General features: G+C 35.3%; 1 protein-coding gene across 10 annotated transcripts in view; it reads right to left on the minus strand.

Annotated features, from left to right (window-relative positions):
- Positions 1-931: 931 nt before the first annotated feature.
- Positions 932-20,886, minus strand: part of LOC105478006 (mirror-image polydactyly 1) — a 402,680-nt gene continuing 382,725 nt past the window's right edge. For 8 of the 10 annotated variants that reach the window (XM_011734956.3, XM_071100286.1, XM_011734950.3 and 5 more), the window contains one exon: positions 932-1,161. In XM_011734956.3, coding sequence (XP_011733258.2) covers positions 1,068-1,161 — 94 coding nt within the window. In that variant the 3' untranslated portion in view covers positions 932-1,067. Of the gene's footprint in view, positions 1,162-8,386; positions 16,671-20,886 lie in introns of those variants that run through there. The other 2 variants (XR_011625931.1, XM_024791585.2) reach the window with 2 other exon arrangements.

Genomic DNA, 20,886 nt, shown 5'->3' on the forward strand with positions numbered 1-20,886 from the left:
ATGCTAAGTCATGAAGTCTCTTTGCCTTTTAAGTATAATTTATGATAATACATCACAGGACCTCAACTTCTTAAAATATGCTAAATTCTTAAATTAAAAGAAAGAAAAACTAGAAACCAATTGGGAGTTGGTTCATTGAGAATACTGTTCCTCTTACTGGAGAATTTTCAGAGTGTTTGTTCCTTGTGACCCAGAGATTTACATGTGTCCTATCAGGAATATATTTTATCAGAGTTTTCAATAGCAAATAGGTCAAGGCAGTTCATTATAAAACTTCCAAAGAGAAGTAAAACCTTTATATTTCAATTGCAGAGATTCAAAAGCTGGAGCTGGAGCACTGCATAATGATTTGGCCTCCCAGACTCAAATCCAGACTCTGGGCTTCCAATGTGCCAAAGTAGTAGCCCGCCCTCTGGACAGTGAAATGCCATGCCCAGGCTTAACCCTTGAGTCTGCACCTGTCTTTTACACTTCAGCATTTCTACTGAGTCAGGCAATTAGGAAGGAAATGCTCCTTTAGTCTGACAGATAATTCACTTTAGAAGTATAACCATAGCAAGAACAGATTGTGAGGTAAGCAGAGAGAGAAATGAGAAATATTGAGAAATGATCTCCACTGCATTCCATTCACCTATCTCATCTTACAAAATAGAATAGGTGAAAAGGGAGAATGGGAATTGTAAGCAAAATGAAAGATTGTAAGGTCTCTGATGAGTCAAAGAGTGACATTGAGAAGTTGTGTAATAATACTATAATTTATATACTCCCATTGAATACAAGATTGCACAGATATCAGCTTCCTCCCAATTTGCTACTGGGTCTTGAGAGGGGAAAATTCTATCCAATTCTTGATGATTCATATGATATAGCAAGTGACAGTGTTGCGTTTTATTTAATTCCCTGTACAATGACTACTACCTTAAAATATCCAAAGAGCCTTCTTAAATAAAGTAAGATCTGCTATTTTTTTCTCCAGGATTTGTAGTAAACACATATTTTAAAGTCTTATGTTCACTTACAGTTGTTACCAGGTGATGTTGTTTGTGGAATAACCTGAGATTTTAACACTAAGCACAAATTAACTTTCCCAGAGTATAACAGAGTCCTATTTTCATCTTACCCTCAGCAACAGAAAGAGTAGTGTAGTAGCCAGTGTTCAACCTGAAATACAAAAAAATGTAGAACATAGTAAGATTCTTCTCAACTATATACAAGACCCTTACAATTAAATTTATCATTGGGGTAATAAACAATGATTACCATGCTTTGAAATAACATTTTTAAGTGTTTTTAACTCAGGCGAGTAACTTGTTTTCAAGAGGAACAGAAAGCAGAGATTCCCAAGGAAATATAAGTGATGAAAAGATGATAGAAACAGAAGTACCATAGGAGAAGCAGCAAAAGGTATTAGGTCATGTATAGACTCACAGTCCAGGGGACTGAGGGAGTGAGAGCTGGGACAGAGGCAAATTAATAGCTGGAGAGAGCTAGACAGAGTGTGCTGAGGAAGGGCCAGGCGTGAAAAGATTTGGTGTCGTCATAGCAACGGGCTCAGCCCTGCTCCCCCTGAAGCCCATTCATCTCTGAGCTGCCGGAACACGTTTTTAATTAAAGCGTATAAAAGTTGTTTTGTAAGGACTTCTCATCCGATAGATTTCAAAATGGTTAATCAGGCTTCATCTCCTTTTGATGCTCACAAGAGCATGGGCTATAGCATGCACAGAAACTGCTGCTGCTGCTGCTAAGTGAGTTATATCTCTCAATCACACCTAATACCAGAAATGAGCAAGGCGTCTATTTATTTAGATACACAAAAACAGAGGATTCAAGTAGGAGTGGGGAGTCCATTTTTATGGAACTCAGTCTTCTGGATGGCCATGGTCCCTGGTTGATGTTCTATTTAACTTTTGAAAATAGCAAGATTTTTTTTTTTCCTTTGAGAGACACAGTCCAAAAGCCAAAATAAAGGTTACAAATTATTTGTATCAGTGAATATTTACCCTAGCATGGGTATTTCAAATAAAAGGTTTGTACCACTCCCATATAAAAAGATAGTAACCTGTCTCATTTGTTTTTTTGGAAAAAAAGAACTCCCACTCCTAAATCTTTCATAAATTCATGATATACAGCAACAGCTGCATTTATCTCTTTAATAAAATAGATGATTTAATAGAAAATGGCATCTTTTGTTGATTCACTGAATAACCTCTTAGATGAGTTAAACTTTCTCTAGGCTTTTTCATCTCCCTTTCTCCCCAATCTTGATTGATGGCCTTATTTCTAACTTCACTGAAAAAGAAAAAAAAAAAAAAAGAAAAGTAAAGAGACAGAAGATTTTACCTGTCATCCATTTCTTCATCTACCCTTATCCCAACTGAACATTTCTACTTCTATACCAGTGCATCCTCCATGAGGTCATGGATGAGAAGGAGTCCTGCCTCCTCTCTGAAATAAACATGCCCACCAAACGATTTTACTGAACACTAACATTAGTCAAGGCCACTCTATAACCAGAGTGAAGTGAGGCAAAACCAAGACCACTTTGTAATTTTGTCTAAGCACAGATGAAAACAAGATCCCTATGTAAACTACAATTATAGCAAGCATCCCTTCATCCCAGCTAATAAGAGTAACTGTTGCTTATTTACAAATTACAGCTGTAGCCAAAGTCCCACTATCTTGAACTCTCCCCTGAATAACCTAACACAAGCCCCAATCATATAATGTCCTTTCTAACACCCTCTTACTGAAATGCCACACAATTCCCCATGATGCATAGTCTCCTTATTTGCAACAAGCTACAAACCCAACTTATTCAACTATAGATATGCCTCTAATGATCTGGTGTGAGAATATTGACAGGCCTTTCGTTCCTTTGTTTCATGGCTTGAATTATCACGCAGCAAACTAAAAGTTAACCGCTACCCTTTGAACAAAACTTCCTTCTTATTTCTATACTGGTCTACAAGGCATTTCCATGATTATTTAATATATTTAAATTAAAACAACACATTTCTTTCAGTAACAGGGCATCCCTCCTGACTTTTACATTTTTCTCAAACTCTTAGTCACTCAGGCTCGAAAAGTCATAGTCATCATTGACTTGTCTCTCTTCTTGCCCATATATCTCTAATTGATTAATATGCCCTGTCAATAATTCCTGTTCCCAATATCTATTTTCTGGACATTACAGAGGTCACAATTTTAGTCTATAATACTGTCCATTATCCATTAAAATAGCCTCCAGATGCTCTTTGGCCAATTCTTGTCTGTACATCATTTCTAGCCTAATGTTCCTGCAACAAGCTTCCAGTGAGTGCAGTTAAGTTCTAACCTCTTGAGGCCAGAGTTTTCACAGAGTAAAATTAGAAATTATATAGGGATAACTAGCATGCTTTTCCTCCCTTAGAAAAGATAATGTCATCTTAGGCTGCATACATGAAATGGGGAAGGCAAGAACGCACTGGTCAACACAGGGTCATGTTTCCTATGTTAGGATTTATTCTCTGAGAACTATAGGTCAGACATGGTTGCTCACACCCTTAATCCCAGCACTTTGGAAGGCTGAAGTGGAAGGATTGCTGGAGGCCAAGAGTTCAAGACCAGCCTGGAAAACAAAGTGAGACCCTGTCTCTATACAATTTTTTATACAACTAGCTGGGCATGGTGGCATGTGCCTAGTCCCAGCTACTCAGAGGTTGAGGCAGGAGGGTCACTTGAGCCAGGAGTTGGAGGCTGCAGTAAGCTATGGTCATGCCACTGCATTTCAGCCTCAGTGACAAGAGAGACTCTGTCTCAAAAAAAAAAAAAAATTAAAAAAAAATTAAAATTAAAATTAAAAAAAAGAAAAAGCAAGACCTTTAGGAGATTGTAAATATAGATGAGAACTAAATCAGGCCTTGTGAAGGATGGTTTAGAATGGGGATGTTTTGCCACAGAATAAAATATTTATGTTACAGTTGAAGGATATTACAGTTATTTCAAGCATATGTGAGGGAGACTAGAACCATTTATTGTATGTGAGTATAGAGGGCAGAATTAGGGCCAAAGGGTAGAAATTAGAGACTTACAGATTACAGCTTATATGAAGACATCCATAACATGATTTTAGATTGAGTAGGTCACCTCAGGAAATACTGAGCTTCTCAACATTGAAGCTTCAAGTGTACATCAGATGACCACTTGGATATACATTTTCCTCAAACTTATGCTTTATTTACTTAGCTCTAGTCATTCAACTTTCAATTACAATAGATATATTTGTTTTGAATAAAATAAACTTTTTGTTTCATGTATTCTATTTTTAAAACGCAGTCAATGTTCATTTGCTTTATCCCACATATTTATCCTTCCTGCTATATTCATTCATTCCTCTGTCAGTATGATCCATCTGTGACCACCTTCCTTTTGCCTACTTGACTTCCTTTAGGATTTCTTTTAGTGGAGTTCTGCTTGTGATACTCTCTCACTTTTTGCTGGGAATTTAATTCCAGGTTGTTGCTGTTGTTTTACTTTCAGCCCTTTAAAGATGCTATTTCATTTTTTCTGGCTTCTGTTTCTCTGAGAAGACAGAATTACTCCTACTCTTTTGAAAGCCATATGTCGTTTTATTCTTTTTGTTGTTTCTTTCTTGAGTCTCTAGTAGTCTCTAGTCGTTTCAACTTCTGAGTCACCTCTGGGTCTGGTTCTGCTGACTATTTTATCTTTTCACATAGGTATTTTAAACTTTTTAAATGTGTGTTTTTTTTTTTTTTAATTAAATGCCAGGTATGTTTTATAGAAGAAGAGTAGAGACTGAAGCAAATGTTCAAAGTGGGAATATCTATCCTTCCATCAAGCTATTAATGTGGAGCTATTAGTTGATTTAGTCAGCATTTGCGGTAAATTGGGTTTTGTTGTAGCTATGGTTATTTTCAGTGTACAACAGACTTGAAATCCCTCTGGTGGTGGGCTGGGCTGCTCCTATTTTGTGCTTAATGTAAGATCTGCAATTCTGGAGAGTGATTGTTGCTTTTTTCCTCTTTCCCTGCTCCATCTTTTCCATGCTTTTCTTCTTTCTCCAACAGTAGATGGCTATTGTTACCTGTTACCAGACACAAGGCTTCTGGCGGGGGAAGGGGAGGAGTTTCTCAGTTCTCCTGCTCTCTTCTTGATTTTAGGCAAGCCCTGTACATCTGAGCATCCTCCAGCAGCAGATGATCTCTGCTTCCTACTCAGTGCAGGCTTTCTAAAACTGATGAACAATATGCCACAACAAACATGAGATTCTAAAAACCTAAAAACACACAGGCAGGTTCCTTGCCCCTTCCTACAAATTCTACCTTGTATTGGAGTGTCTTCAGTGTGTATGAGTTTCTTGAACCTTTCTAAATATCACCAATCTTTACCTAGGCCTAAGGCATAGGATGGTTCTTGCCCTTCTTCCCATGAAGACAGCTTTTGCCTCATGTTAAAGCAGGGTTGGATACAATGTATGGGCAGATTTCTTACCTCTCTCCACTTGGTAGATGCCCTTTGCCTGGAATCAGTGGAGGACCCAGAGTGTAGGTGGGTTTTATACCTGTTCCTAGATACATACCTGCTCATAGCTGTGGCCATTCATCAACCTGTATTCAAAAGGGGCCTGGACCTTGGGTGTGCTTCTCCAGGTACTCCTGCTGTAGCCTCAAACCTTGGCAGGCCCTGCAGAAATCTTCCATAGAAAAGAAGACTCTCTCAGGTCCCCGCTCTACTCTCAGTCTTTCTCATAAGCGCCCAGTGGAGGTCCATGAAAAAGTGTTGGTGAGTGTGGGCAAATGTCCTCTGTGCTCTGGGATTCCCAGGGATTCTGAACTGTCATGCTAGTCCATGGGTACGTTTAAGGCTTTGTTAACATTTTCTTTCCCGCTTACCCACTTTATGACTACCACCTCTTTCTCCCATGCTCTGCCAAAAAATGAGACAATTCGTGTGTTTCATTTCTCCTCAGAGGGACTCGTTCTTCTTTGGAATTTAATTCATCTAGTTGCTTTGTAATCTCAACTCTCTGATAGGCTAAAAAGTTATGATTTTATACATAATAATTTATTTTTTTCATTCTTAGGCAGGTGTGACACTTTCTTATGGTTTTCTACATCCTAAGTGGAAGTAGAGCTGTCTCTCTTGTTGTTTTGAAGATTTGTCTATTTGTATTTTTTTGAGCTGTTTATGATGTGCCTAGGGGGGTGTGTGTGTGTGTGTGTGCATGCGTGTGTGTGTGTTTAAGTTTTTAGAATCTCATGTTTCAATAGCATACTGTTCATCAGTTTTAGAAGATTCTTGGTCAATATCTCTTCAAATACTGATTCTATCCCATTTTCCTTCTGTCCTAGAACCCCAATTACACACACTAAGTCTTTTACTATGTTCCATATATCTTTTACAATGTTTTATAGATTTTTCTTTTTTTTCTTTCTCTTCTTCAATTTGGACATTTTCCATTGGCCTCTCTTTCAGTTCCTAAATTCCTTTTCTGGAAAATTTCCTTTTCAGGAAATTCAGTTTCTGAATTTCCTTTTCAGTTCCTGAATTCACTGTTCTCCTAGGTCTAATCCACTAAAACCATCTATTGAATTATTAACTTAGTTCTTATATTTTTCAGTTCTAAGATTTCCATTTATTTTTTTAAAAATTTCCATTTAAAATCCACTTTTGAGCAAATTTGATTATAATGATTATAATGATTTTAAAGTCTGTGTCTGATAACTGCAATATCTGAATCACATGTGGATTTGTTTCTATTTTCTGTTTGTGTTGGTTTTTGGTCATTTAGTTTTATTGTCTGCCATGCTGGATAACTTTCAGTTGAATGATAAATATTGTGTATGAAAACAGTGGGGGTTCTAGCTGATATTGTTGCTTTCTACAGAGATTTTTTTAAGAGTTTGAGAATATCACCTTGGTATAGTTGAGGGTAATCTAGCTATAAATGTGTCCTTACTCTTATGATGTAGATTTTCCAAGGTGTGAATCAAAAGCTGAGTTTCTCCTCTTTGGTGAGACCTGCACTCCAACTTTTGTCTCCTCAGAATCATGGAACTGACAGATTCTCTCCCTAGATTTAATCTTCCTAATATGTATTTTTTTACTTGCTTTTTCTGTGTCTCGTCTTGAGTTTAGCCTGTTGGATATCAGAAAATGCCTTGAAGGAAAAATGCACATAGAATGTTGGTCTTAACTGTCCATAGCACTTTTCTCTAGATCTTGGCCCCTCATGTAATAACTGCTTAATTTAACTCTGAACTCCACTTTTTCTGTTTCCTCAGCCCAGTACAACTGCCACAGGCTCAAGAATGCTCCATTTGTTATGCCTCTATGCCCCAAGCCTTGAATCAGCAAACATTCCAAGGCGAAATCGCTATTCTCAGAGCAGTACTCACTTCAATATGTTTTCCTTCTCTCCAGGATCTTGGTCCCTGAGGTCCTGGCTGCACTGGTTGTTCTCCAGAGCTTTCAGATTTTGTTTTGTTTTGCTTTGTATTTTGTCCAAGTTTTATAGTTATTCTCAGTGTATGAATTCATCTGATTCTAGCAACTCTGTCATAGCCAGAAGCAGAAGACCTTTCCTTATTATAGTCTAAACCTGAGTCCTTAGCCATCAAGTCTTGGCAATTCTTATAAGATCCTCTTAATTACCTGTGTTCAAGCCTCAAATTCACTTTCTTACCTATATTTTATGAGTTAGCATATATTTGAGTCATAGTTATGGCAGAATTTATTTTTTGTAAACTTTGGTTGACTAGACAATTAAGATAATTTGGGTACATACTGTAATGCTAGAATAGTTGAAGATCTTGGAATTATTTCCTACTCTTTCATCTTCTATTTGCCAACAATCTTTAGTTTAAAATGTTAGTCACCTCTAGAACATTCTACATCTTCACTTCCACCAGCAAGTTTACTATCACTTTAGCTCTCTAGAACCCAGCTTAAATCCATTTCTCAAGACTAGGAAACACAGATTAACATCATCATGAAGAGCAAATCTTCACACTTAGAATACAGATCAGTGTACAGGATTCCTATTGGAGTTTGTCCAGTTTGGATTAGATAATGCCCATAATGGAGTACTTTTACAGAGAGCAAGTTGAATACAAATTTAGTTCAAATTATTATAGTAAACAACATATAGTAATTGAACAATTAAGGGTAGTGATACACAAATCTAGGTTAATCAAAAAACCCTCCTGGAAATGGATTACAAACTGGGTTCTAGAAAGCTGAACTGATAGTAAACTATGCTGGTGGAAATGAACACATAGAACGTTCCAGAGGTGACTAACATTTTAAGCTAAAGATTGTTGACAAATAGAACATAAGGGATTAGGAAAGAAATGAAAGTGTGTTAGTGTTGGTATTATATAGTATATTTGTTTGTTTGTTTTTTGTTTTTTTTTTTTTGAGACAGAGTCTCACTCCGTTGGCCCCGGTTGGAGTGCAGTGGTGCGAACGCTGCTCACTGCAACCTCCACCTCTCAGGTTCAAACAGTTCTTGTGCCTCAGCCTCCCGAGTACCTGGCATTACAGGTGTGCACCCCCATGACTAGCTAATTTTTGTAGTTTTAGTAGAGACGTGGTTTCGCCATGTTGGCCAGGGTGGTCTTGGACTCCTGACCGCAAGTGATCTGCCTGCCTCGGCCTCCCAAAGTGCTGGGATTACAGGCGTGAGTCACTGTGGCCAGCCGTATTACACAGTTTAAAAATGTCTGTTGAAGAGAAGAAATTTGGAAAGCCATATAATCTGAGTCCATGTTCAAAGACAACACATGTAATGTCAATTGAAAGAAGGAAGTCACTGGGGCTGAGTGAATCTTTTTAGAAAGAAATTGTAGCATGGTCACCAGCTAGGTGAGGTAGTAATGGACATAAAGTGGAAGAATTTGATTAATACTATAACTTGCAGAATCTTTCAGTGGAATGGTGGAGCTGAGGGCAGGGAAGAGGTTAAGAGAATAAATACAAGGAAGATAAATGCCATTTTAAAAAATGCCATATAAAGACATTTAAGCTGAGAAGTTGTCAAACAGTATTCTTGCAGATAATGGCAGGAGGGAAATCCACAGCAGGGAGGATAAATGATTTGGGTGCTATCTTTGCCTTCTCAAATTTCAGGGATGAATCTCCATTTGAGATTAATTTATTCATTAACACATTCAGCACATTTGTTGAAAACATGGGTAAAGCATGTGTTAGCTATTTATAGAGTTATATTAGATGATCCTTGATCTTGAGGAATTTATAATGTGATAGAAGTGATAACACACGAATAATTAGAAGAAAGAGAGAAAATGGCCAATTTAGTTTCTGACACATAGTAGGTGTCCAACACAGGTTTGTGGAATGAATGAATAAGTGAATGAATGAATCAAAGACATAGGAAGCACATATAAAATAGTAAGAGTTGGGAAGAAAAGTTATTTATATGCAGAAAGATAAAAAATGTCTGGGTGCGGTGGCTTATGCCTGTAATCCCAGCACTTTGGGAGGCTGAAGTGGGAGGATTGTTTGAGCTCAGGAGTTCGGGACCAGCCTGGGCAACAGGAAGAGACCTCATCTCTGTGGAGAAAACAAATAAACAAACAAATAAACAAAACCATTAGCCAGGAAGTTGGTGCACATCTGTAGTCCTGGCTACTCAGGAGCCAGAGGTAGGATGATCACTTGAGCTCAGAAGGTCGAGGCTGTAGTGAGCTATGATCATGCCACTGCACTCCAGCCTGGGAGACAGAGCAAGACACTGTCTCAAAAAAAAAAAAAAAAAGCTTTTATAGGGAATATGACAACTGAGTAAAACCATAAATGTCAGATAGGATTTAGGATTTAGATATGAGATTGCAGTGAGGGACAATTCCAGGTAGAGTTAAGTGTAAGAAATTGGAAGCCAGAAAGTTCAGGGCACATACAGCCCAAGGTGACATTGCAGCATGAAAGGGGAGGTCACAGAAAGATAAAGCTGAGAAAGTAGGCTGGAACAAAAGTCTGTAGGGCCTTAAATGCTCTAAGACGTTTGGTGTTTATTCAGTTAATAATATTTAACATTAGAAAGATAATGTATGGATAATAAAATATTTGAATCCCTCGAAGAGATATGGTTAGAGGTGTAAAGAGAATTTATAAGAAAGATAGAAGAGAGGAAGAAAAGAGAAAATTTCATCTGGGTGTATTTGGCAATTAAGACTGTGAAGTTCCACAGTAGAGAAAAGAAATAGAATTGGTAATCAAAGCTGTTCATAATACAAAGGTGTAGCTATGACCCTCCTTCAAGTACTGAGGCTCTTGATGGAAGGATTCATGTTATTGAGCTTGTACAAGCAGAATGCTCTTATTTCACTAACACCCAGAAAATAATCCATTGCTATAATTAGCACTTAATTGTGCTATGTAATATGAAATTCCTTATTATATCTTTTCAGAGGCAGTAAGTAAGAACAGGTAGAAGGCAATTTCCTGGGAAAAGTGGTCTATATTTACTGTCTCCATTTCTACATTTTTCATTCACCTCTCAGCTCACTGCAATCTGGATTTTGCCTCTCATTTCAGTAGAAATCACTCTCATTAAAGTCACCAAGAACTTCTTAACTGCCAATCCCAATGGCACTTAGTTCAAACATCATCTCCTTTGGGAAACCTTCCTTAATGTCACAGAAAGAGCAAGATGCCCTTTTACCTGTTCTGAGCCTATGTCTGTCATGGCCCCTAACATGATGTATTACAATTATTTAAAGCTATGTGAATTCCCTTTCAACTGCGATTTCCATGAGGTCAGAGACTACGTCTTATTCAACTTTGTATCCCCAGCACCAGGTATGGTATTGCCTAAATAATTAAGAAATAAAAACAATAAACCCCACTCTATGATCTCATTCAATCCTCTCTGCAGGATATACTTTTAGACAAAATACTGAAGACTCTTTTTTTTTTTTTTGAGACGCAGTTTCTCTGTGTCACCAGGCTGGAGTGCAGTGGCGTGATCAAGACTCACCGCAACCTTTGCCTCGTAGGTTCAAGTGATTCTCCTGCTTCAGCCTCCTAAGTAGCTTGGACTACAGGCATCCGCCACCAGATCCAGCTAATTTTTGTATTTTTAGTCGAGACAGGGTTTCACCATTTTGACCAGGGTGATTCAAACTCCTGACCTCAGGTAATCCACTCACCTTAGCCTCCCAAAGTGCTGCGATTACAAACCTGAGCAAGTACACCTGGCCAAGACAAAATACTAAAGATTTCTAAATATAATCAGAACACAAATTGTCCCAAGGACTTCCAAATAGAACAAGAATGGAAACATTTCCTCTGAGAACACTACTTTTACCTTTCCTTGTACTGTACATTATTTGTAAATCATTATATGATTAATATATATTGATAAAACTTACATGTTTTACAATCTTATCTCCCTACCCCTCACCCATTGCCACAGTTTATTACCCATACTTCTCATGACTCTATCATGTTGTGATTTCATTGGGTAAGGACTATTTTGATTTAGCTAAACATTTTAAAGTGTCTCTTATAAGATTCAAACATAAATAGAAATTGATAAAAATAAACAACTCTCATGAACAAACATTATTTCTTATTTTATCTAACATGGTTTTGTCTAGTAATACAGCTCATGGTTAAGTAATATTCCTCATGATCAATAAAGAAATTCAGTGTTTTATTATTCTAATTGTTTTGTCAAATATTTGCATCTTTGAATTTAACATGTGAAGACCATTCTTGTCTATATTTTTATACACACACACACTATTAATCTTTTTAATCAAATTTTGCAAATATTTTGGAATTTAACAACCTGGATACATATGACAGTTTAGAGTTATCTTTGGTTCTTTCTCTTCCTTTTGCTCCTTTATTGCTATATTGTTTCTTCTCCTCACCTATAAAGCTCACACTTTTTATTATTTTCTTTAATTCTGGTTAACATTTGCCTATTCAGCCTTATTCTTACCTATCTTCACTTCTCCCATCATCTTGTTCATCTATTATTTGACCATTTTACACCTGTGAAATGTCTTCCTATAACCTTCCTATCATATGGTAGAACTATCTATGAATAACTATACAGGTATCTACAGATGCCATGAAGATAATCATCCAGATCATCTTTGGAAAAAATTGGGGACAGCATTTAGTAAGGCATCAAGAGGAATAGGGTTGTCATCTTTTAAGAAAGTTTTTTTTTTAAAGTCAAATTAGTATCTAATGCAGCACAAAGTCCAAGAGGACTAAAAACTTAGAGTCTAAGAGGTAAAGTATTCAAGCTGTCAGTTCATTATTACCCCATGTGAGTTTATAATTTCCATGAAGAAACTTGATATATATTATGAACTTAAATAACAATGATAGTATATAATCATATGCTAACAAGTAGTAGAGACTAAGCTTCAATGATCATTATATGAGGGTTGCTTGGGGTGGAACTAACATAAATAGATGGAACTGAGGTGGGAAAACAATGATATCTTGATTTGATATTACTTGTGATAAATGTCCCAGTCCCTTAAATGCATTATTTATATATATTCCATATTTTAAGAATACGGTTATCAAACTAATTTCAATATTATCATTTAAATAAAATATATGATGAGATAATGAAGTATGTGAGCAAAGGAATCTGTAAATGCTTTGTTCTAAAATTATTATTATTTTTGTTTTTGCTACGAAATTTTCAATTTAATAATGCTGAGGATAGTTATTTTGGGAGGGGTTGCATACAAGTATATTTTAAAATTATGTTCAGTTTTTAAGAATAAATTAATATCTAAACATATTTGAATTTAGTTTCTGATTTTTCTTTAATGTAAGAAAAGTCAAGAAAGGAAAATCATTTGGATGATTACATGTTTGTTGGTAGACACTATTAAAACATATTAAGCATTTATATAAGCAACATTTTTAAAATGTCAAATAAAAGTATTTTCTTTTTGAAATGCTTTCTTTGATGCTTATTAAACAACCAGGCTGTTATGCTGAGGCAGCAGTAATGGAGGTTCTGCTTTTGCTTTTGAAAAGAAGCATTGGAGCATCTCTGGATTTTAGATACATAGGAAACCCTCACAAAGACTTTGCAAACAGACTGACGGAAAACAGAGATCGAAAACTGGTCTTTCAAATAGCACCTCATCATCGTTCCCAATGGAAACTTTTCTTACTTCTAATTCTTTTTTACTTCTAATAAGGTGTAAACTATGCACATATAACAATGTTTGCTAGCAAGAGAATCTTAGAGACGATATGCAGGAAATAAAATTTTTAGGAAATAAAATATTCTTTACAATGTACCTTAAAACAACAAAATGAAAAACGAAGATGTATAAACTGGCTGTGCATTTACCTAACTTTAAGGATGTCAGAATTAATATACTACAAAAAAAATTCATTCTTAAAAGCAAAGCATAATTGTTTGCCACAATTATTTTAATATATTTCTTTCCCAGGATAAATTTTAAACTCAGGAAAGCAAGGACTGGAATTGGAAGAGTTAAAAAAACACGAAGCAACAGTAACTCCATTTAGATAAGGGGATAGAAGGGTGGAGCAAGGGAACAATACACTAAAGTACTTTTCTTTCACAGATCTTGGTTCAAATTAAGGTTAAATTCCAAAGGAGGATGTGTTTTCCCCATATGGAGTCTTAAAGGACATGCCTTTGTTTCCAACTTCCCAGAGAAGATATATGTTAACACAAACAAAGCATTTCATAATAAATTTAACTTTTATAGAGTGACTAATGCCCTGTGGAGATAAGGCGGACTCTCAGTCACCTGTGTTTAATCCAGGCTGAAGAAATTATGCCAAGGGCACACTGACAAAACTTTATTTCTTCGGAGAAGATGGCAGTAACTTGGTAGGGAGCAGAAAGGGTCTTGGTTTTAAAAGTTTTGTTGGAATGACTCTCATTCTCACTGTGAACCCAGTTTAGCATTTATGTACTTTGGAAGGACAAAGAGGTGAGGTAAGCCTGCCAAAATTTGAATCTGTGTTTCTGGGAACCTGTTAGTAGGTCAACTGTTACAAATGTAAGAGGAACTGCAAAGGAGCGGTAAATACTAGAAATTTGGGAGTTGGCCTGCAAATAGCTTTATTAAAGCTTGCATACTGTTTCTTCTTCTAGATCTCAGGTCAGGTGACATGATATTTAAAATGCCACAGAGTATCACTATTTCTCAATCCAAACAGGCTTGGGTGCAGGTAGGGTGGGAGGTAGTACACCATGTAAAGAGACAACTGCTTTCTTTTAAAAATATTTTACAGTTAACAGACAGAAATGGAGATCTTTAAAATTTTACTTGGGATCTTGCTAACAATAATAATTTATTAATCTATCTCTTCTTCCTAAGAAAGATAAATGGTTTATTTGTGAAAAGAGTACTTTCCCTTTCCCTTGCTTTTATTTTTATGTTGTTATTAACTAGAGGCCTAATTGTGAAGTCCTTATTCTTGCAAAATGTCACTGAATTTGTGGTTAGGTAAAGTCACTCATTGAATATATATATCCCCTTTCCATGGCAAATTCTATTGACTTCAATTGAAGAGTAAAAGTTAGTGCTGTGGCATGTGAGGAATGAATTCTTTTTGAGAAAAGGAAACAATCTATTTGCGTCAGTCATATCAAACACACTTGACTATACATTATACAAGATTCAATTTATTTTTTATATTTATATATTCATCTTTGATGAAAGGCTTAGGCAATCTATATAAAATTTAAATAAAATAGAATACCAGTCTCCCTTCCTTCTCCACTCACTAAAAATGGAGACACTGACATGGAATAAATTTTATGTAGTTGCTATATGAGAACTTTTTAAACACTTCTTTAGTTTATCAATCTGTAGGTCACTAATATTGATTCTAGACAAAATTAGGCATTGTCACTTATTTTATACTTCTCATTTCTTTATAGTGCTCAAGTTCCTTCTTGTGCTCTGAATAAGAAAAAATACCTTTCATCTTTTTATGTTAGCCAGTGGCTAAAAGAAGATAACTTTTCCGACTCTAGACTACTAGCCAAGGGTAATGAGGTTTCTCTTCTCAGGCTATGTAATGCCAAATCCAAATATCAGAAATTAATTATCTTTCCCAAATTTCAGAAATTAACTTCTCAGAGAGGAACACCACAAGGGGGCAGGTGAATCCAGGCTAGGTCCTAGGTAAGAGGGTCTCAGTATTGGGAATCCTGGTCAAAAGATAGGGAAAGGTTAGGTGAGAATTAGAAACAACTCTAAAGATAGTATTTCTTCATGAACACAAGCATTGGATCTGGATCACCCAAGTGCAATTTTATTTAGAACATCTCTAAGACATTAATTACAATACAGCAAGGAAATAAATGAAATATATCAAACCAGTGTAAATAGTCCCATGTTGAAAGTGCTTACTGTGTTTAAGAAGGTCAACGGGGTAATTTTGCTGAGAAAAAAAAGACTGTATGTGAGAAGAAATCAAAAATTTACTGCAGAGCAATTGGGGTATGGTTTGAAGATAAATTACAACCAGATAGGCAAAGTAGCAAATAATTAAAAGACGACATGAGAAGATATCTTTGCTTCAAGGTGATCCTAATAATGAACAATTTTGTAACAGAAACATAAAGTTTCAATAGAGCTATGCCATTTTTTTTTTCTGAAAACAAAAATTAAGAAATTATCTGAGGCACTTTAGGAAAGAGAAAATCTGCTGTTTAAAAAGATTAAAGAGTCCGTTTTGATTTTCATTAGGAATTAAACTAGCCTATGAATAGGAGGCAAAAATTGATATTTAAAAATTAGTTCTCCCAAACAAATATTTTTAAGTTGCTACCAGATATCGCCCGTGAGAATGTCAATGACAGTATCTTCTATGGCCAACATACACGCATACCTTCTATGCAAAACGGCCAGGATGAATTCTGTTTGGCAAAGCTGGAAATTATCACCAGTTTCTCTTTTATACCTCACTAAGAAAATACATTTAATTATTTGATGTGAATAGATAGTATATTATCTTTTATAGATTAACAAAATTAAGCACACAGAATAGTGTAGGTTAATGAAGTACACAAGTTTTGGCTGTTACTGGTAGTTTCTATTTCATTTCCAATAGCAATTAGAATCTTTAAAATGAGCTCTTAAGTAGCTTCTTTCATTTATGATAAAATTAACTTCTTTTTAAGGCCTATACAATAATTTTTTATAATGATAATGTAGAAGTCATTTCTTTTGTTATAATTCTATTGATTGATGAGGTTATCTCATAATACACTTTAGGGCAAGCAGGTTTTAGAATGTGGGATTCCAAATTGATCAAACTTTCTGTTGTACCATGATATATTTTGGTTTTTTGTTATCACAGGACTTGACACTAGTTAAACTAGTAAGCCTATTTTTAACACAAAACTCTGGACTAAAATGTGAATGCCTATTCCTATAGTACTTTAATGAAGGTTATTTCTATCCAAAATCACTCATTCTTCTCATTGTATGTATATGCAGATATAAACACATACATAATATAGACGCATACACATAAACTCACACATACATACATACATGTTGCAGTCCATTGGTGATATTTTAGAGCACTCTTTCTCCTCTTTTCACTCTGTGAATTCTCTCTTCTTCCTTTACTCCAAGTACTTGCAAAGTCCTCACACGCTTTGTCACCTTAAGGACATGGAAGCAGCTTCAGCAATGCTTGAAATAATAATGCTTTGATTTGTTAATGTGAAAAGTTGGATGACTTTTAAAAGCTGACCAGTCCAGGGCTATTTGCACATAGTAGACATTCAATAAATATTTGTTGATTTGATTTATTCTAGGGTAAAGAACTGAGTAACAACTCTTTTTGTCTTCACTGATGTGCTATGGTTAAGCCTGTGTACAAATCCATTTATGAGTAAATATTAATGGTCATGGTCAATGACGATGTTTTAGAGAGAAAAAAAATCTAGATCTACAGGCTGTTAGAAATAGCAATGATTGGGAGCATGTTTAATAAAATAAGTAGGTATAAAAGAGTAGATGACAGGCACTGTAAAATAGGGGCTCACTAAAGAGAATTCTGAATAAATTATCTGGAAAGAAAGTGGCTATTCCAAGAGTTTTGCATTTTTGTTTCCATATACTAAGGCAAAGGACTTTTTCATTAAAAAAAATTACGGATAATATTTTGGTTACAAAATTTAGTAAGCATATATAAGCTACATAATATTTCCTTTGGTAGATTCTCCTTTACAAAAGTCACAAAAGTGTTAATGTATGGTTTTATTGACAACTGAGAGGTCCTGAAAATAGAGAATGAGAATTTGTCCCACATTTCAAGCAATGTGTAACTTTTAGGGAGTTAAACTCTATACTCCTATCATTCAAAAGAGCATAATTGATTTATTTCCCTTTCTGGATCACCAACAGTAAAAACTGTTTCTGAACTTAAAACATGTTAAATTTTGGCTCAAGGCAAATTTACAGCATCAAGGTTTATGATAAAATCTGTCAAAACATTAACCATGATGGCACAAGTTTCAGCTCTAAACAGCAGCAGATAGGGAAGCAGTATGGCTGACAACCTGAACAGCTTAGGGATGGATGCACATTCACAATTCTAGCTGTGAAAATGCCTGCTTATGTCACATTATAAATGTTTTTCAATTCCTTTGTTCTCATTTTTCACAAATGTGAAGGTTTTATATAAAAGGACAATGTTTTAATTAAGTGGTTTCAAAGTGATTAGAGATCCTAGAATTAAAGATACAATTCTAAATAAAAAGTTATTAGCTAAGAGAACTTCAGATGTTCAAGACAAGAGTTAGGAATCAATAGCATTTTCATTTCTTCTGTGATTAATCTCAAGAAAAATTAAGTATGAACGCAGGTAGTATCTTAACCTTTTTGCTACTTTAAGGCAAATATGATTCATTTGGCCACATGCTAGCATTTGAGCAATATTCATCTATGTAATTTTAATTTTTCAACATGGAAAACAATGCTGAAAGTTTTGGTTTCCTGTTCCTTCATGGTAAAAAAGCTAATTTCCTAGAAAATTACAAGCAAAATACAGTTACTCTTATCAAAACTGAATCACTCTGCCAGCAGTCAATTGTAATCAACATAGTTAACTTTGTGTATGAAGTACATACTAGAAACAATATTGGAGAAGGACATACTATATTGAAAAATATGATTTGATTAGCCACAGCCAAAACAGATTTATGAGAAGAAAATCTTCTTTAAGGAACTTAAAGTATGTTAATGTCATGGTCATACAAGTAAAATGCAGTAAATATTCTTTGCTTGAGTATTTCAGAAAGGCTTTGATACAACTGACCTATTTGTTGAAGAATGGCAGGCATTTTTTGAAGCTTTAGAATCATCATTCAACAAGTTACATGATGAAAACTGGTGGATACTGAATCAGAGACAAAATAATATTAGTAACCAAATATCAATTTTTGAAGCTGTAGTTTGGTAGGTAACATTCATGCACAATTTATTTTTGCTCCCAAATATCTTAAAATATGACTTGGGTATTGAAAGAATAATATAACCAGAGAGTAAAATCTCAAGAAAGTATATCAAAGTAATAAGAGCTCATATAACTTTGGTTGTTTTTAGAAAATGAGGGACCACTGAATTTGAAATCATGATTTAAAGTACATGCAGCAACATAAGAGGATATCCAAACAATTTACACTGGTTTATACATTGTTTGCATTCTCCTTCTCCTTGCCTGAATTTGGACAAGCAATGTAGTTATCATTATTGCTCAATAAGGATTTAAATGACCTATTTTCTTACCTGGAAATTTTGTATAAACTTTGTAGTCAACAAAATAAAACCAGTCTTCAGTTCATCATGGAGTGAAATTTCAAACTTTGGACTGCACAGTACCAACATTTAACAGCTACACAAGAAGTTTGGATTAAAACAACAAACCAAGGCTGGGTGTGGTGGTTCATGACTGTAATCCCAGCACTTTGGGAGGCCAAAGCAGGAGGATTGCTTGAGTCCAGGACTTTGAGACCAGCCTAGGAAATTTCAGAAGACCCTGTCTCTACAAAAAATTTAAAAAAGAAGTGATTCAGGCTGGTGACATGTGCCTGCAGTCCCAGCTACTTGGGAGGCGGAGGTGGGAGAAACACTTGAGCCCAGGAATTTAGGGTTGCAGTGAGCTATGATCACACCACTGTACTCTAGCTTGGGTGACAGAGTGAGACCCTGTCTCAACAAAACAAAACAAAACAAAACACCCAAAACAAAAAACAAACCACAACAGACACCACACACACACACCCCCTCCCCAAACCAAACAACAACAAAAATTAAACAACAACGTCAAAAAAACCCCATAGCAACCCTTCACTTTAAATTGATAAATTAATTATAGTTAAAAAGCTACAGTATTCAGGTAAGTACAATGTTTTAGCTGGTAATGTGCCAGGTGCTAGATAATTTGACATAATTGTATATTTTAACATCACTGATATAGGAAAAATATTTAAATTTTAATATTTTAATGTCATATTTTTAGAAAGGCATATCACACAGATGTTTAGAAAGTTAAAATAGTTTGAAAATTTAGGTTTCTCATTAAACAAGGATGATTATTCATCAAGTATTTACCTGTGCAAAGAAATATGAACAAAACTGAATCTCTCATCTTCAGGAGCTTGCATTCTAATGGGAAATAGTAAAGGAATACTGAAACCAAGAGAAAAGTTATTAACTGCCCTAATAGAGAGATGAAGAAAGAGCTAGATGGCAAATAGAAGGGAGATTAACTACAACTTTGTGGGGGGGTGGGGGTGGGGAATTAGGGAAAGCTTCATGTAGGGGGTGGTACATAAGTGAGCTTGATGGATGAACTGGATTTAAAAAGTGAAGGTGGATTTGATTGAGTATAGGGTTGAAAATGGCGAATGAATCAAACAGTGAAAATATGGGGTAGGAACTGAAATGGAGAGTATGCCTGGAGTACATGGTCTCAGGTATTAGTACGTTATGAATAAAAGTCACTTTTATTAATTTTCTTGCCATTCATAAGAAAACAAAATGTAGCATAGAACTTCTATGTATAGTTTGGGAAACTGGTTCTTTAAAAAATGCAACATGGGCCCAGGCAACTTTCCTAAAATGTAAAGAAAATAATATCTGCAATAAATAACTAACTATATTCCTTGAAAAGTTGTTGCAATTTATAAAAGTTTTTTATTTATAAAAGCAGAAACAAATTATTGCTGTGATATAACTGAAGCTTTAACTGAAAGGAAACTTCTGATTTCAAAAACTTTTCCTCACTTTTTTTTGACAACAATTACATATTCACATTCCTACATTCCTCTATGTCACCTAAATAAAATTATATAACTACTCTTTATGATATGATCACAGTTTAAGATGCAAAAAGCAAATCCAATTTTGCAAAGTGCTAAGACTATATCATACTGAGACATTAGTAATCCGTGTACACATTTAAATGAAGTGTAATTCTTCAAAGAAATAACACTGAGATATTTTATGTCAAATTATTATACTATTGTTCAAAATATATTTGAATTTTCTCCCACAGAAGTATCTTCAGAACTGGTTTATGAGTTAGAGGAGAAATTCAGCCTCTTGTCTTTCAGTCACTTGGCTTTTAGACTCAAGATAGTATAGTTAGAAGCAACATGAAGCTTAGGTATTTTAAAGAAAAACTTGTTCTTAGCCAATGTGTACCTAATCTATATGGGTCTGAGAGACATTCTTTGTGACATTATCAGGAAGATCTCCCTAAGCAACAAAAAACATTTGGCATGGAAGAAGGGCCACATGAGATAAAGTATACATGACTGGTGCATTTGGCAGTTCTCACCTTATAAAAATATTATACAGTTATAGTTCC

This window comes from Macaca nemestrina, chromosome 7 (genome assembly GCF_043159975.1).
Source record: "Macaca nemestrina isolate mMacNem1 chromosome 7, mMacNem.hap1, whole genome shotgun sequence".
Classification (NCBI taxonomy): domain Eukaryota; kingdom Metazoa; phylum Chordata; class Mammalia; order Primates; family Cercopithecidae; genus Macaca; species Macaca nemestrina.